General features: G+C 41.6%; 1 protein-coding gene across 9 annotated transcripts in view; it reads left to right on the top strand.

Moving 5' to 3' along the window:
* Positions 1 to 14,722, top strand: part of TTC13 (tetratricopeptide repeat domain 13) — a 73,156-nt gene extending 58,434 nt beyond the window's left edge. For 4 of the 9 annotated variants that reach the window (XM_031000751.3, XM_031000738.3, XM_055373213.2 and 1 more), the window contains 7 exons: positions 317 to 401; positions 4,644 to 4,750; positions 8,190 to 8,325; positions 9,400 to 9,479; positions 11,929 to 12,007; positions 12,158 to 12,237; positions 13,946 to 14,722. In XM_031000751.3, the coding sequence (XP_030856611.1) occupies positions 317 to 401; positions 4,644 to 4,750; positions 8,190 to 8,325; positions 9,400 to 9,479; positions 11,929 to 12,007; positions 12,158 to 12,237; positions 13,946 to 14,060 (682 nt within the window). In that variant the 3' untranslated portion in view covers positions 14,061 to 14,722. Of the gene's footprint in view, positions 1 to 316; positions 402 to 4,640; positions 4,751 to 8,189; positions 8,326 to 9,399; positions 9,480 to 11,928; positions 12,238 to 13,945 lie in introns of all 9 variants that reach the window. The other 5 variants (XM_031000745.3, XM_031000733.3, XM_055373209.2 and 2 more) reach the window with 2 other exon arrangements.
* The last annotated feature ends 3,284 nt before the right edge of the window (positions 14,723 to 18,006 follow it).

Raw genomic sequence — 18,006 nt, 5'->3', positions numbered from 1 at the left:
GGTTTAAGAACCAAACTCATAACCATACATGTTCACACAAACACTGGCTTTTGATCCATTCTGCTTTTTCCTGTTTTGCCTTCTAGATGTTTCCTTAATTCTCATCTGCTGCTGTTTCCTTAATTTTCATCTGCAGTCCAAAACTCATTAGAATTGAACTATCCCGTTATTTGGAAGCTTTATTTGTGGCCTACCATTTTGAATGTTTAGCCACTCAAAATTGAGGTCAATTTATTTAAATTAAAGATAATTGCATGATTAATTATTACAATTCTGCATTAATCTCAGTTGCCATCTCTCTCTGTCTCTCTTTAAGAGCTAATAATCCTAAAGGATTGCTGGAAGTTCGGGAAGCCCTGGAAAAGGTACACAAAGTAGAAGACCTTCTTCCGATTATGAAGGTAACTTTAGCATCAGAATGGCTGTCCATGTTTTTAGAGCAAAAGAAAACCAACAGCACTTTTTTAAAAAGAACTCAGAATTATTAAATGCTATTTGAAATCACTCGTATGAACACATTCTGAATAATAACCAAAATAAAAGAACCTACAGGCATCAGACTCAAACAGAAAAAACAGCTTGCGAGGAAGCAGTTAATATAGAAAAAAGAAAGCTTAAAAAATACATATAATTGAATTCTGCTTCTGGCCACAGCTGAGTAACTGGTACTCAGCTGCCCTTCTACATGATTGCAGTTATAAAACTGGACAAAATATAAGTCAATTATTTTCAGGCACTGGCTAATTACAATAATGTGAATCCCACTGTCACCCCAGCTTTCTACTGTGGTATTTATTAGACCACTGCACAGTAATGTGGAGCCCAAGCAGAGTACAGTGGTCTTGCTAAGCTAAGGAGGAAGAGAGTGGAGTTTGGGTCTGCCAAAGTGGCTGGAATTTGCAGAGCAGAGTATAGGAGAGAAGGAGGCCATGTAGGCTGGGGAGTGCTCAGGGGTTAATGTGAGCACTCCTTTTCATCCTTGACTAAGACCTTGGTCATGAACATGCAATGAAAGACCATGAGAGGCTCAGCAGAGAGTGGCTGCTGTGGGAACGAAAGCTGAGCAGAGGTATCAGAGGTGTATGTGCTGAGAGACATTGGAGTTTCGGCCTTGCCAATGTGGATGGATCCTGTGAACACCTTGGGCCTAAGTTTAGTTAAGACCCCAGAAAGGACACAGTTTAAAAGTAAGACCATACTTTACAGTAAGGCCCACAACCTAGGACTAAGAACAATTTCTAAATAGATTGCCCTAACAAAGAATAAAACTAAGTCTAAAGGATTAAGTGGATCTGCTAGTGATTTGACTACCTGTCGAAACTCATTACCCTTTAAAGAAAGGCAAAATAACCTATACTCTTTAATTACTAGAGAAGTAAATGCCATCGTTTGAATGTGTTCCCCTCAAAATGAATGTGTTGGAAATGGAATCCTCAGTGCACATATGTTGGGAGGTGGAGCCTAACAGGAAGTGTTTAATGGCAGAGCCCTCATGAATGGATTCATGCCGTTATAAAAAGGGCTTTGGGGAGTGGCCTCTCTTGCCCTTCCAGCTTCCGCCATGTGAGGCAGCAGTAAGAAGGCTCACATCAGACTCTGGCACCTTGATCTCGGACTTCCCAGCCTCCAGAATAAATTTCTGTTCTTTTTTTTTTTTTGAGACAGGGTCTTGCTCTCTTGCCCACACTGGGTGACAGAGTGAGACCCCATCTCCTAAAAACAAACAAACAAACAAACAAACAAACAAACAAACAAAAAGCTAGATACAGAAGTATGATAGTATGATCCAGGTATACCAGGCAAATGCTAATGAGAAGAAAAGTATGTGTGGCAATATCAATAATGGAAACATTTGAATTCAATGGGAAGGACACTACAAGGGACAGAAATTATTTGATTAAAGTGTAATCCATTAAGAATTATAACTGTGTGAACCTTTCCTCCATCTAGGAGTAAAACTGCCCCAAAACATGCCAACAGCAGTTAGAATTGCTTTTCCAATTAGTGGTTTAAACACTAATGTGGAACTTCAGTAAATGTTTTCCTTCCAGCTATAGTAGCTGAGATTGATTCATGTAAAATTTAGGAAATTTGTATGAATAAGCAAAGTGTATCTATTTCTAAGGAATAACAAGGAAGTAGCATGTCATGAACAGAGCTGAGCATCTGACCCAGGCCCCACATCTGCCTGGATGGGTGTGGATGAGCCTATTTTACAGTTATTCCAGGTTTTTGTCTGCTGAAGACCAAATATTGTGGCCAGACCTACCTCAGGGAGTTTATTGTGAGGGTCTGATGCACTAACACAGTGCCCCTCAACCTTCTCAAACCCACTGCATTGACTCAGTAAACATGTTCAGATGCCCCCTTTACTGACTCCTTTATTGCACTAGGATGAACTTCACAGAGAATATGTCTCACCTCCTAAAAAATGTCCACGCAAAGTCATCTCAGTATCTCAGTCCACACAGTGTCCACACAGTGTATCTCAGTATGCGGAAATTCGGGTAGGCCTTCTCTAGAAGCCGGAAAGCAGTAGCCAGTGCTTCACACCTGCATGTAAAATCATGGTGAATGTGACAGTTATAAGTGTAGCCCCATATCTGTGTGTTATTTGGTGAGCTACATTGTCACTGGCGATGTGGTTTTCTGAAATGGTAAACCAAGCTTAGTAAAGCTCCAAGCTATATATAGTAGACTCCTTACTCAATGTGTATGCTATTTGCATTCCTGGCAAATTCAGTGTGTATGAAAACTATATAATAAATAGTTAGCGTTTAAGTGCAAAGCAGAGTCTGGTTCCAGACCCACATATTGATTAAATGATCAACATGTTCTTCATCTACATGAAAATCCAGTTGGACATTAGAAAATCATACATTATGTGTGACAATCCCCTGTACTGTGGGACATATAGTAATCTTGGCTCCCAACTGTCCAATCCCTGTAATAATCAGTCTCCCATAAATTTCCCCAGCGCCCCCCAGGGGGCAGAATGGCTTCACCACAGGCCCTGAGATGTACCATATAGAAAGGAAACTGGTGTGTGAGGGCTCTTCAGCTGCCTTCCTGTGGGTATTCTAGTTAGGCATTTAGATGTCCTGTGGTATTAGGCAGAATACAACGTCAGTTCAGGGAGATTTTAATATTTTATATGTCTTTGTCTAAGAAGAAAAACAGAGTGGGCTACAAGACTGTAGTCACTTAGCATGCAGCCTGAGACGCAGCATCGCCAGCCTCAGTGTGCCTCTCGGTGTGAAATCACCAACTGTTGTCTGGAAGATGTAAGATGTTTGTTCTCTGCGGTGGGATGACATTCCATTTCAGCATTATACATCTAGCTTTTACCCAGGATTACGGATATATTGGTACTTTGCAAGGCACACACAGCGGAATATACAACAAGATATTTGAGTGTTTAAAGTGCTTAGTGGAATGTACCAGGTCAACTTCCACTGAAAGGCACAATGGTACTGTTGATGAAAAACCAAGTTAACGTGTATGTCAGCGCCCCCTAGAGGCGGTTTATTAGCAAGTAACGCGGACTGGAATTCACCAAGACCTTGGGCCCACATTCCCACTCTGCAGCTTCCCTGCTGGCTGGGACTCAGCCAGACTTTGCCTCACCTAATTCGTTTCTCATCTGTAAGATTGAGACCATACCTAGTGCTATCAGTATGTTGTGAGGATTAGATGAGAATTGGCACATAATGTGTTAACGCATTTCTTCTCCTGAAAGTCGTTTTTTTTGGCGTGAAAGATGCTTGCCTGTTCAGTGCCTGCTGTGGGCCTTATGGCTTGTGCCACTCATCCTCTGGCTTCTGGGCTGCTGGTGACACCTGGTGCATCTTTCTGTTTCTAGACAAGCTCTCCCCTCATGAAGCAGCAGCCTGTTGTACTTTACTGTTGCTTCTCTTAATTTCCAGTCCATCAATTAAAAAAAAAAATTGGCAATATTAAGTTAACTAAATTTGGGGGTCATTTTCTGAAACCTATTTATTGCCATTGCAGGTTTGTCCCAAATGTTTTAAACAGAAAGCTAACATCTGAAACTGTGTTCATACATTTATCACCCCGAAAGCCATTCTTAACTCCGAGTAATTCTTTTAACTTAACCTACTTATCTGTGGCTCACAGAGTTGGGTGGGTGTGGGTGTGGGTGTGGGTGTGAATGAAGTTCTCCAGTTAGTGGATATAATCCTGGGTACTCTTCAGAAAAATCAGTCTCTGCTTTGAGCACTAGTATGAGCATAAGTTGCATTTTTGAGTTACGGGATGTTAGGTACAACTATTCTGCCATGATTCAAGGTTGCTGCCTACTAAGATGGGCATGAGAAAACATTCAAAGGGAGCTCTTAGAAGTGAGCAGTGCCCCTTGTTGATGAAGAGAACCTGTGAGCTTTTGGTGCTGAGGTTCTCTGCTGGCCTCTGGTAGGAGCTGTGGGGAGCGTAACCTGGGCTCTGTTGGGGCCTGAAGACAGGCAGAGATGTCCTTGGCCACCAGGACACCATCTCTTGTATCAGATGACCTCCTTGGCCCTTTTTAAAAACATGTAAGGTAGAGCCAGCACTACAGAGTTGCAGTTGGGGTTTACAGTGAATGAAACACTAGTAACGTGAATTTTCTTTTTCCCTGAAAGCAGTTTAATACTAAAACGAAGGATGGGTTCACCGTGAACACAAAAGTTCCCAGCCTTAAAGACCAAGGGAAGGAATATGATGGATTCACAATCACGATTACAGGAGACAAGTATGTGCGCTTCTTAATGTGGGTGTAAACTAGAGACGAGGCAGGAAGGGTGCCTGTGCTTATTGTCGCTATAGAGTTTTGTGGTGTTGAACTTTTGCTCCATCCTGAAATGAAAAGTATCAAGGTCCAGTGAGCAGTTATAACCAGTTATTTAAAAAAATGTGACATCTAAAGTATTACACCAGCAGATACATTTTCTGACTGTCTAAATCTAAGGACTTTCTAGATACTATGTATGATGTAGTTTGTGGAAGACATTCTTCTGGGTTCTTGAAGTTCCTTGGGGGGGCGAGGGAGGCTTTTACTAATAAAATGAAAAAAGATGAGCAGTTGGCGGATTGAAGTCCACTGTAGATTTAAATATATATGTATATAAAAGCCAATCTATATATATATATATAGAGAGAGAGAGAGAAAACAGCTTTAATAATTAATGAGTAGTATAATCTTATTGTAGAAAATTTAGAATATACAGATAAGCAAAATTAACAAAATAAAAATCGTTATTTTCTTTAAAAACTGAGGTTAGACTGTTTTACTATTTACTCTTACCATTACATTATCACAATCATTTCCCCAGTCATATTCTTAAAAGTATTTTTAGTAACTGCCTAATATTCCATTGTATAGATGTAGAATTTCTCTGACTGATCTTTTTGTTATTGACCACTTAGGGTATTTCTCATTGTTTTGCTTTATAAATAGCACTGCAGTAAACATTTTTATTAACTCTAGTTTTATTTACATCTGAAATCCAAGCTTTGTCTGTCAGCCTCCATATTCCTTGAATTGTGGGTGGAATTGCCTTGAGCTGTGCACACACACACACACACACATACACACACACCCCATCTTCAGGTGCATAGCCTTGGGAAGTGCCATGCCCTCCCCCTGGTTTCCACCTGCTCAGCAGTGAGACTGTGACTCACATTCTCCAGCCCCTCTGCCTCTTGGGCTCTGGCTTTCTCACATACCTTTCCTCTAAACTACAAGGAGCCACCTCTTCAAGTTCCATGTCAAAACTTAAACAGGACTTCATGAGTAAACACCAGTTCGGCAACTTCCAGATTTCAGGGCTTTTCTATATCTTTGAAGTCTTGATCTCTACCTCAAGCTTCTTATCAAAGTACGTTCCCAATAAAGATCATTCTCCCCTGATTGCAGGTTGTGCTATTTAACATAAAAAGTGTTCTCCTACCTTTTCACACATCCATGATGTGTATCCTCAGATCAGATTCCTAAGCAGAAATGAAATTACTATATAAGTACAGTTGATCTTTGAATAACTCAGGGGTTAGGTGGATTGACCTTCCCACCCCAGCAGGCAAAAATTTGCATATAACCTTTGACTACCCCAAAACTTAATAGCCTACTGTTGACCAGAAGCCTTACCAAAAACATAAACAGCTGATTAACACATATTTTATATGTTATATATATTATATTTTGTATTCTTACAGTAAAGTAGGCTAGGGAAAAGAAAATGTTATTAAGAAAGTCAGCCGGGCGCAGTGGCTCACGCCTGTAATCCTAGCACTTTGGGAACCCAAGGCGGGCGGATCACGAGGTCAGGAGTTCGAGACCAGCCTGACCAATATGGTGAAATCCCATCTCTACTAAAAATACAAAAATTAGCCAGGCCTGGTGGCACGCACCTGTAATTCCAGCTACTCTGGAGGCTGAGGCAGGAGAATCGCTTGAACCCATGACAGGGAGGTTGCAGTGAACCGAGATCGTGCCACTGCACTCCAGCCTGGTGACAGAGTGAACTCCATCTCAAAAAGAGAGAAAAAAAGAAAATAATAAGGAAAATATACTTAACTATGTATTAAGTGGAAGTGGATCCTCATAAAGGTCTTTATCCTTATTATCTTCATGTTGAGTAGGCTGAGGAGGAGGATATGGAGAGGTTGGTCTTGCTGTCTCAGGGGTGGCAGAGGTGGAAGAAAATCCTCGTATAAGTGGATCCATGCAGTTCGAACCCATGTTGTTCAAGGGTCAACTGTACATGAAATTTCTCCCCTTGAAACGTGACATCTTTCCTCAATTTCCCGCTTCACCTCACTTGTTGCCTCCCTTGCTCTGGGCCTCCTGACCCCTCGAGTCGACTCTGCCTGGCATCCCATCTTCTGTCTCCTGCTTCACCAGCACTTCACCAATGTTGCTAGAGCTCCACCTCACTGGACGTTCCCCTAGCTCCACAAATCTCTCCCCTCTCCATACCCAGCCATTGCCTGTGGCTACCCAAACCAGCTTCCCTGCCAGGCATTCACAGCCTCTCACAAAGTGGCCTCAGACATTTCCTGCTTGACCTGGACCATCTCCCTGTTGGAACCTGGCCTGCTAGTCCGACTGGAATGCTTGTTCCCCAGTTCACCCCTGCTTTCCGATGTCTGGGTCTCTCACTCCCATCCCGACCCATGTTCAGGCCACTTCTCCCATGAGACCTTTCCTGCTTTTCTCTATGTTGTCCAAATTAGATTCCTTTTTTGAACCTCTGATGAGCTACATTATGACCTGAGTCATGGTTTCATAATAATGTGTGGCCCTTGGCCAGAAGTGGTGGCTCATACCAGCATATTGGGAGGCCAAGATGGGAAGATTGCTTGAGGCCAGGAGTTTGAGACCAGGCTGGGCAACATAGTGAGACCCTGCCTCTGCAACGGATTTTTAAAAATAACTACAGGTGCATACCAGTAGTCCCAGCTACTCAAGAGGCTGAGGCAGGAAGATCACTTGAGCCCAAAAGTTTGAGGCTGCAGTGAGCTATGATCATGCCAATGCTCTGCAGCCTGGGTGGTAGAGCAAGATCCCATCTCTTATAATAATAATTTGTGGCCCAGTTTCTTCCTTCCTTCCTCAATCAAGGCAGCAGCTGGGCTTTTCTTTGTAGGCTCCGAGGACTAAATGCAACACTTTGCTAGTGGCGTTATACAAAAAATGTCTGTTGTATCAAACTTATATCCTCCATAGAACCTCAGTGGAGCTTCAGCTCCACTTTTTTTTTTTTGTTTTGATAAAAAACAAAACCATGGTGTAGTCCCTGAACTTTCTTCCTACAACAGTTCTTGCTTCTGACCTTTAATCCTAATGGGGTGGCTTAGAAAATATTTACTGGTTATTTAAATGCATTCTTTACTATGTGTCATTGTTTTCCCATATATTAGCTTAAGTTTGTGTAATAAGTACATGTAGTTAGACTTAACTGTGAGCAAATGAGTTACCGGTCACTTAAAGGTGAGGCAACTATCACATTTTATGAAGAAAGAATGCATTCTCATGAAACCTACCTTGCTTGTCTATAGTTAGAAAGGTAAGGTACATTCTTGTGTATGTTTAGTGCTACGTCAGTATGCTATTTGCTTTTTAAAAAAACTTTCTGTATTTGACTGTTTGAACTTACAATACATGCCTTTGACACTTATTTTTGTATTTTCAGAGTTGGCAATATATTATTTTCTGTGGAAACTCAAACCACGGAAGAAAGGACACAATTATATCATGCTGAAATAGATGCACTTTATAAAGATTTGACAGCAAAAGGAAAAGTATTGATTCTTTCATCAGAATTTGGGGTAGGTTTCTCTTTGTTTCCATTTTTCTGCTCTTCCTATGATTCTTTTGTAAATTTTTTGAACCTCTGCCCTTTCATTGAGATTGTACATCTTATGCTTGAAATTGGGTTGAATTGACCTAAAAATATTTCTTATTTCTTATAGGCAAAAATTCTTGTATTTAGTAACTACAGTAACGGGGAGGATAATAAATTGATAATTTAGTACTGTACTATGACATTATCATAAGTTTGGGCTTTGACAAGATATAAAAAAGCTGGTCCATAATGAAAATAACCTGGGCTTCACCTTTTTCTTCCATTTTCTTCCATTCGTTGCGGTTGTTGCTTATAACCGTATATTTACAAGGAGCTTTTGAATGTAAACTGGATGATGCATTCTGATGAGTTAATGGCAAGGAAAGTATAATGAAGTTGTGTATACTTTGCACTTGGCGGCCCTTTCCTGGTCTGTGGCCTCCTTCTTTGGTTGTCTGCTTGGACTCGAGGTGGCATCGTTACAGGCAGCAGGGTATGGTGGACATTCTCTCCCCACCACGCCCCTTCCCTGTGTTCTGCAGTGGACGGGTGCCCCTTACCCTTGAAAAGTCACCTTATTTCTCCAACATTTAATCACTGCATCCATATAATTAAACATCTAAGTTTATACACATGATTGAGCATCATCCAAATCTCAATGCGGAGTAGGGGAAGGGGCTTACCCAGATCTTTTGGGGTAAGGTCCATGTTATTTGAGAGAACATATTTGGTGTTAATAAATGCCTTTTAAAATTTTAGTCACAATATATATTTTGACATTTCAAATAACATTAAAGGAGACTGAGATTTTTATGTTTATCCAAGAGTTGCAGTTTAAGAAACAGCTGGGAAAACATTGCTCTAAATTGAACTAAATTGGAAAAAAATGATACAAAAGGGTATAGAATATTCAAGAATTTGAAAAGTAGATTCTTATGGGGGAGGAAGAAAACAATCCTTTTCTTGATGTAAATTATTCTTGTGTGTCCTGTCACCTAATGAAAAATTAGTTTGTAGTCTAGTATTTAAGTTTATGAGTCTGTATCTTTTTTTCTAGGAGGCTGATGCTGTCTGCAACTTAATCTTATCCTTAGTTTATTACTTTTATAATTTAATGCCGCTCTCTCGAGGATCCAGGTAAGTAATATCCTGTCATTAAAATTATTTTAAATTGAGAAATGTGTTCTTTTTTGCATATCCTTCCTGTTATGGATATAGGTACAGAGTACACAAAGAAATGGTAAGGAGCTCCCTATTTTTTTCTAAAATCTGCACAAAAAAAATTTCCTTAGTCTATCACATCAGCAAAAGAATTATAGAAGACAGTTCTGATATAGTGTGCTTACGTTTAATAGGATAGGGATTCATCCATTCAACACAAGTTCATGGAAAGTTTACTGTGTACCATGTGCCGTGCTCAGTGTGTTTTAATTTTTTGTATCTGCCAGCCTCTTACTGAACCTCTTCCTCCTCCTCTTCCTTTTCCATTTTGGGCTGTCAGGTGACCCATAATCCTCATGTTTTATACTTTTGGGCCAACAGTCACTCTGTACTATTTTTATTATTTTGGATAAATTCTTGCTACTTGTATACATCAGGAGTTTTTTAGGTATCATTAAAACAAGAGCTATGACTGTAGAGTTTTCATTTCATTCTCCTTTTCCCAGTACTGTGTGCAGTAAATTACGTAAATGGCCTTTGCCATTACTGGCACATAGTTGAACTTAAGATGTTTTGGCTAAAAATAATACACTTGAATGTCTTTATCTTTGATTAATGGCTTAGAAAGTAAAACTCCCCTAAATGTTGTAGTAAATTTGGTTATAGAATTTAAGACTCATTGAAACAAAATAGAAACATAAATGTTATCTTATCAGCATAATATTGCTAGTTGTGTCCACTGAATAAGGGATGTGAGGCCTGTGTACATCACCGCTTGTAGGCCCCACCGTACTCAACAGCCAGCATCCGTCCTTTGTCCTCACAGCAGCTCTGCTGGCTCACGTGTGACATTGAAGGACGTGCAGCTCTGATTGTCCTCAACTCTGCCTCATCCCTACATCTCTTCAATCCTAAATAGTCTGTTGATTCTGCCTCCCACACTTCTGTTTCTCTCTTCCCTGTACCCGCCACAGCTAGCTTTGCTCCTGCTCCTCTCTGTGCCCTGCGGCTCTCCAGCACCTTCTGAAAACCATGGGCTTAAGCCAAGCTTGGCAGCACGCACAGTGCCCAGTGCCAGCCCTGCCCTGCCCTGGTTTGCCTTGGCTGCAGCACCGCTCTCTTCCGTGGCTCTTTCGCTTCCCCTTGGCTTTCCGCGTGGGCTCTCTGCCACATCTCCCTGCCTTCTCTGCCCCTTTCATCTTCAGCCCTGGGACCCTGGAGGTTGCAGAGCACATGTCTTTAGCCTCTGAAGTCTTCCCTGCTGGAGAACCCCATGAATCACCTTGACTCACTTTTCTTGGTGTCCACCCATGGCACTTGTTAGCTTTCTCAGGTGCTCGTGCCATCCTTTCCACCTGCTAGGATGCATTATCTCATGGGTGAGAGCTGTCTTTATCTTGAGCCAATTTGTTTTGGGAAAAGCACAACACTGTGGTTACAATAGCGGGTCCCATGGCCTTTTGCCAGCCCCTTCCACCCAGAACCAGCCAGCTCCCTCTCTTCCCTCACCAAGAGCAGAAGCACAACGCCTTACAAATGCCTCCTACCCCAGACCTGCACACTCGCAGCTCTACACTCATTCTGGAGTGACAGGGCAGCAGACCTTGCCCCACGAGCCTCCGAGCCAGCAGGCAAAGGTACCCCACAATCCCCTGGCCTCTAACAGCCACCTCGGAGCTCTGGCAGTTCACACACGTGCCCAAAGCTCCAAACCATCTGTCTGTTAGTACATTGTGAGAATGTATTCTGCATTTCTTCTTTGAAGGCCAGCATTTCTAATGCTTAAAAAGTAAGACTAACATTTGTATTTGTATTTATGAACTTTATTGTATACATGCATTGCTGGAGTGTGGTGGAGCGATCTTGGCTCACTGCAACCTCTGCCTCCCGGGTTCAAGCAATTCTTCTGCCTCAGTCTCCCAAGTAGCTGGGACTACAGGCACATGCCGCCACTCCTGGATAATTTTTTGTATTTTTGTTACAGATGGGGTTTTGCCATGTTGGTCAGGCTGGTCTCGAACTCCTGACCTCAAGTGATCCACCCACCTCGGCCTCCCAAAGTGCTGGGATTACAGGTGTGAGCCACCATGCCCGGCCTAATTTTTGTGTTTTTAGTAGAGACAGGGTTTCGCCATGTTGCTCTCAAACTCCTGACCTCAAGCGATCTGCCCACCTTGGCCTCCCAAAGTGCTGGGATTACAGGTGTAAGCCACCTCACCTGGCCAGTAAATACATTCTAATAGTAAATTAGTAACTATTCTTAAACAAATAGACATATTTTCATGTTAAATGAAACATTCGGTGTTTTATTTGAAAGAATTTTTGAATAAATTTTATCTTTCATGATGGGAAGTCCATGGTGAAATTTAACATGGTAACTGTAGACCGTCCAGGATGGATTGACCTTTGTTCTTTATTTAAATAGTGTAATCGCTTACTCGGTCATCGTGGGAGCACTGATGGCAAGTGGAAAAGAAGTAGCAGGAAAAATTCCCAAAGGGAAGGTATGTTGGAGCGGGAAGGGAGAAATGCTTGGTTATATATTAAGTCCCAATTTATGGATTTTTATTTTAAGGTACACGAGTTACATAGATCTCCAGCCGAGCCTGTGTCCTCCATGTTTAGTAACATTCCTAAATGTCTTTCTTTTTCAGTTAGTCGACTTTGAAGCTATGACAGCCCCTGGTTCAGAGGCCTTTAGCAAAGTCGCCAAAAGCTGGATGAACTTGAAAAGGTAGCTACTTGAGGGGGGTCCACACAAAGGTATCATAACTGGAGGAGGAAAGGGAGTTTCCTGTTACTTTGGAGCGCTATGAAAACTGGAACTGTTATACTCATTTTTATAAGTTAATATGTAATACAATGAATTGAATCCACTTTTTCAAGGTTAAAATGTTTTCTGTTGTATAAGATAACCTTTTAAGGGTGAATGTATGGATAAGAATGGATTATGAAGGCCAGGCACAGTAGCTCATACCTGTAATCCCAGCACTTTGGGAGGCTGAGGTGGAAGGATCATTTGAGGCCAGGAGTTCGAGACCAGCCTGGGCAACATAGCGAAACTGCTCCCCTCTACAGAAAATTTTAAAATTAGCTGGGCATGGTGGTGTGTGCCTGTAGTCCCAAGTACTTGGGAGGCTGAAGCGAGAGGATCTCTTGAGCCTAGGAGTTTGAGGCTGCAGTGAGCTATGGTTGCACCACTGCACTCCAGCTTGGGCGACAGAGTGAGACCCTGACTCTTAAAGAACCATGAATAAAAAATTTAAAAAGTAGTTGGTGAAAGAAAATTACCAAAGTCTTATTTATATGATCAGGTATTCACTTCTCTTGGCCTGTTTACTCTTAGGCTCAGTATTCAGGAGTGTTTGAACTTGTAGACAGAGCCCATTTTACATTACTCTGAGTGGTAGCACTTAGCCTACTTGGTTGCATTTTATTGCAGCCAGGAATTTTATAGCAGCCAGGAATTATCCCTGACAGTCACTGTGGTGAGGAGTCTAGCAGACCGTGATCGTTCCTGGCTCTTGTTTCCAGAAGCACTGGAGAGGACTGTGTGAATTTGAAGTGTGTGAAATTAAACTCATAGATGCCTCAGTAGTTAATGAAGAATAAGTAAGCCTCACTGTTCAACTTTAGTTATTTTTGCCCCTTCTCCTGGTTTTTTACATCCCAACCACCCCCAGTTTTGCCTTTCACGTCTATTTGACATAGCAACCACTCTATTGCTGGGTAATTTATATTCTGTTTAAAACAGAAATATTTGTGCCTGTAGTCTACCATTGCTCAATTTTTAATTTAGCTTTGCAATGAAAGCTTCTAACAGTTACACCTTGTCCTGGTACGTTGTTGTTTCAGGCTTATTAGTTTGCACATGTTTTAGTAATACAACCACCAGGCCAAAGGTCTTGCTTCTGTTCTTACATAATTGTACAGTGTGAATCTTTTGACAATTCTTTAAGGAAAGAATAACAATGCTACCTTACATCCTGCAGTTAATGCTTTACAGCATACCTTGAAATACCTTATCTCATTCAGAGCTCATGGTAACTTTGCGAGTTAAGAACACTGTCCCTGTGACAGATCAGGGAAGTGCAGCCTAGAGAAGTAAAGAAAGCTAATAAGGAGTGAAGCTGGACCTGAAACCTGTGTCTTTTGATTCCAAGCCCAGCATGCACTACAGCTGGACATGTAAATCAGAGTTTAATTTTCTTTTTCAAAGCTCTGGTTTAACTTCCAAGCAACTTGTAACGTGTTGGCTGATGCCGCAGGCCGTTGTCGTGAGAGGAGCCATTCTGTTCACAGCTCCTCCCTGCCTTTCTAACATTGTTTGATATTACAACATGAATATAATAAATATAATGATAGGAATAAATATAAGCTCTGCCCTTTTTTTGCAAATTTTGTTAATTTTCGTACCGCTACTTTGTGTTTTTCTTTTTCAGTATTTCACCTTCTTATAAGACTCTTCCATCAGTATCAGAAACGTTTCCAACGTTAAGATCGATGATTGAGGTGCTAAACACAGACTCTTCTCCACGTTGTCTTAAGAAACTCTAGTTCTGCTGCTGTATTTATACAAGTGAAGGGCCGGACCTCTTGCTTCTTAAGTTATTTTTTAAAACATGGAATTATAAAGAAATTAGGTCCTCTATTACTTTTGATACCAATTTTTATAGGAATTGAATACTTGAAATCATTTTCTTTACTTTTCTGAACCATAATGAAAATGATGAAAGAGGCTTTCGGGGGGAAAAAGCTACTTGACTTGGAGGGAAAGTGTATGTATTAGCCAGCAGCCTGTTGGTTCCCACTTATAAAGTCATATAACTCCTTCCTTACAGTAAAAAAAATTTTCCTCAACAACTAAAATATAATAATGAAGATGAACAAAAACAAAACCAAATAGGAGTGTTTGTATTCCTTTAGAGATTTGGATATTTTTCAAAGACTTGCTTTTTACGCACATTGTGATAGAGCATCTTTTGTTGACTCACGTAACCTCCATGTGTGGGTCCTTTGTTTTATTAGAACCATGGAAGAAGGTTCCTGGGCCATCAGTATGTGTTGCAGAGCTCACAGCCAGGAACACTTATTTTGAACAATGCAGACAGTATTTGCCAGTGTCCCAAATGCTGAATTATTGAACCATGTTTTTTTTTCCTTTGTTGAAAAAAATAAACCAGGGTGATTTCTATAAATCACCAGTTTTTGGCATTGGATTATGTATGTGTTTATTTTGTGAACCAGTTTCACTTTCAGGTATAAGAACATTCAGAAAGTCTCTCTTGTTTTTTTTTCCCAGACAGGGTAAATGACAGTGAGTAAAATGGGTTAATTAAAACTGTTGCTGTTTCCAAATGGCACCATCCATTAGCAAGCCTGCTCTTCTCTCCCTTCTACAGGATGCACACCCATCTCTTTGCTTGGCCACTTCTCCCTGTCCATTGTAATTTCTCTTGGACCACTTCCGGAGTCTCCTGACTCATCTTCCTGCTGTTGCTCGGTTTAAACCCCACAGCCTCCTTTTGTCCTAAAATGAAACGCAGTCTCCTGCTGTAGCCTAGCTGACGTGGCTGTGTTTCTCTGATTGAATCTCTTACTCCCCACACTGTCCTTTGTTTGCACCATCAACTCCCCTAGCTTTTTCCTTCCTTGAGAACCTTACAGTTAGCTTGACACTGTCCGATAGAAATTCTGTGATGACATTCCAGAATGTTCTGTATGCTGCCAGTATGGTAGTCAGTAACCTCATGTGGCTACTGAGCACTTGAAACAGGACTAGTATGCCTGAGGAGCTGAGTTTCACATTTAGTTTTAATTAATTTAAATTCAAATAGCTGCATGTAGCTAGTGGTTATTATATTGGCCCATGCAGCCTACAGAGTTCCTAGTGAGACTTTAAAGGTTTTTCCACAGAAATAATCCAGAATGGTGGTCTCCCAGTGTAAGTTAATATCATTTTGAATTTGTGGTTATAGACTTGCCTGAGTAGCTAAGCTCTTACTATGATCTGTTTTTATTCACAAGAGTTCCGATACCAGATATATGGAGTTTTCCCCCCGTAGCAACCAATTATCCAGCTTTCCATATATCAGCTGGAGTGGGGAGGAATCCTGCAATTCACATCTGACAGTAACTTCCTGGAGTTAACACAGACCCCAGAGGTTAAGGGCTCAGTCTCACAAGACTGCCCCCTTTTCAGACGCCAGTTGCAAGTCAGGGCCTCCTGTACTTCTGACGGATTGGCTATAACTCGGGGGTTCCCATCACACCCTCCTTCCTCATGTTTGATAATTTGCAAGAATGGCTCACACAATTCAGGGACACCCTTTACTTACTATTACTGATTTGTTATATTGGATACACATGAACAGCCAAATAGAAGAGGTGCACAGGGCAAGGTATGGGGGGCAGCATGGAGCTTCCGTGCCCTCTCCAGGCCCACCACCGTCCCCCCACCTCGAAGTGTTCACCAACCAAAAACCCCCAAACCTTTTCACTTAGGGTTTTTATGGGGGTTCCATTGCATAGGCATGGTTGATTAAATCATTGCCAATTAGGTCAATTCTCAGCCCCTCTTTTCTCTCTGGAGGCTGGGGGTTAGGACTGAAAGTTCCTCTAATCACATGGTTAGTTTCTCTGGCCCCCAACCCCCATCCTCCAAGAGTCATCTCATCAGCATAAATTCAGGTATGGTTGGAAGGTGCTTATTAATAACAAAAAACACCTCTCATCCCGATCACTCAGAAAATACCAAGAGTTTTACGAGCTCTGTGCCAGGAACTGGAGGGCTGAGATGAGATATAGCTTTCTTATTACCTCGGCATCACAGTTCTATCGATAAAATTGCTCCTGTGGATCAAGATGTTCAGACTTTTAAAAAACTAACTTTAAAAAATCTAGAGCAAAATTTGCTAGTACATTAAGAACTTTAGTGTGGAATTTCTTTGATATAGAAACTGTATGAGGGACAGGAAACTGACCTCTAACTCTGTGATCATTACTCTCTGATAATTTGGAAATATGGAATAAAATTGATATGCCTCAGAAAGAGAGACAAGAAAAATCACCTAAAGAAACCCACTGTGTCCCAGACCAGCAAAATCTGAGTGTTCATGAATGCATCTTAAGATGTCTGTAATGGAGCCCATCATTCCTTCACCCAAAGTCTGTTTCTCCCCACGCTTCTCTGTGTCAGAAATGGTTCCCTCTTCACTCAGCAGCTTCAGCCAGACACCCAGGCAGCCTCCAGAGTCTACACTGCCCTCCTGCAGTTTTCAAATCATCACCATCCAGTCTGATCCTGTTTACCTCTAAGAATATCCCAGATCCATTCATGTCTTACCGTCTCCATTGTTACCCCCAAACCCAAGCTACTTAAAGCTAAACTAATCAATATTAAACTAAATCGAACGCTTGTTTCTGTCTCCCTAGCTGCCTTTCAAGTGCTCAGTAGCCACATGTGGCTAGCAGCTATCACATTGGACAGAGCAGACATGGGACAGCCCCATCATCACAGAACATCCCACTGAGCAGCACTGCTATCCTGAAAGCAAACACACTGCTATCCCCCCAACCCAACACACTGCGCATCCCTGTGGTCTTAAGCAAGGGTCCAGGAGGTTTTAGGGTCAAAACCACAGTGTTTGGTGGCAGCATGGGGACACAAATTAGAGAAAGAAAGAAAAAACACTTCTAGACTGGCTTGAAACGTTTCCTTCTGTTTTCTGATCCAAGGGGTCTGTGGTTAGGCCCGGGATCTCCATCTTCACCTAAACCTCACGTGCTTCACACAGAAGTGGTCTGGGAACCACACCTGAGAAACATCAAACTAGAATATCACGAAAATCTACCTCACTGCACCAGGGATTTTTTTTTCCTCCCTAACTGCCATCATGAAAACAAGTATGTTCTTGAATATTAGAGCTGTGATTAGATTTACAGTAGTCCTTTTTGCTTCAAACTATGTTCCCATAAATATAGAATCCCTTTAGTTTTATATGTTGTAAACATAAATTTTACCAGTTAAACTAGTCTACAGAAAGTTGGATATACAAAATGAGATCACACTACACTGTGCTTAATTTTTAAAATTTACTTTTTTCAATTAACACATAATGAATTATATGTCAATAAATATATCTGTAACATTTTAAGTTGGATATACACATATATGTAATTAAGTCTCGAACACAGGCAGCTTAGTTGAACACAACTCGGTTCACAAGCTCCAATAAAGAGTTTAATTTGTGCCCATTCAAGGTGACACAGACGTGCAGCTTTGAATTGCCTTAAGTTCCCAGCCTCCTTGCCTTCGCCCTTCGGGGGACAGTCTGATTTCCTGAGTCAGGCGTCTTGGCCACCCTCGGGCCTTTGCCCAGATCCTCCGCACTGAGGTTTAGCTCATGCTCCCTGTGCTAGGGCAGCAAGCCTCAGTCGGTACAGCGTCTACTGTTGATTGACCTCTGCCCGCTCGGGTCCGCTGGCCAACAGCGCATGTGCT

This window comes from Gorilla gorilla, chromosome 1 (assembly GCF_029281585.2).
Source record: "Gorilla gorilla gorilla isolate KB3781 chromosome 1, NHGRI_mGorGor1-v2.1_pri, whole genome shotgun sequence".
Taxonomy (NCBI): domain Eukaryota; kingdom Metazoa; phylum Chordata; class Mammalia; order Primates; family Hominidae; genus Gorilla; species Gorilla gorilla.
The sequence above is the reverse complement of the archived record's forward strand: the minus strand, read 5'-3'. Positions and strand labels throughout refer to the sequence as shown.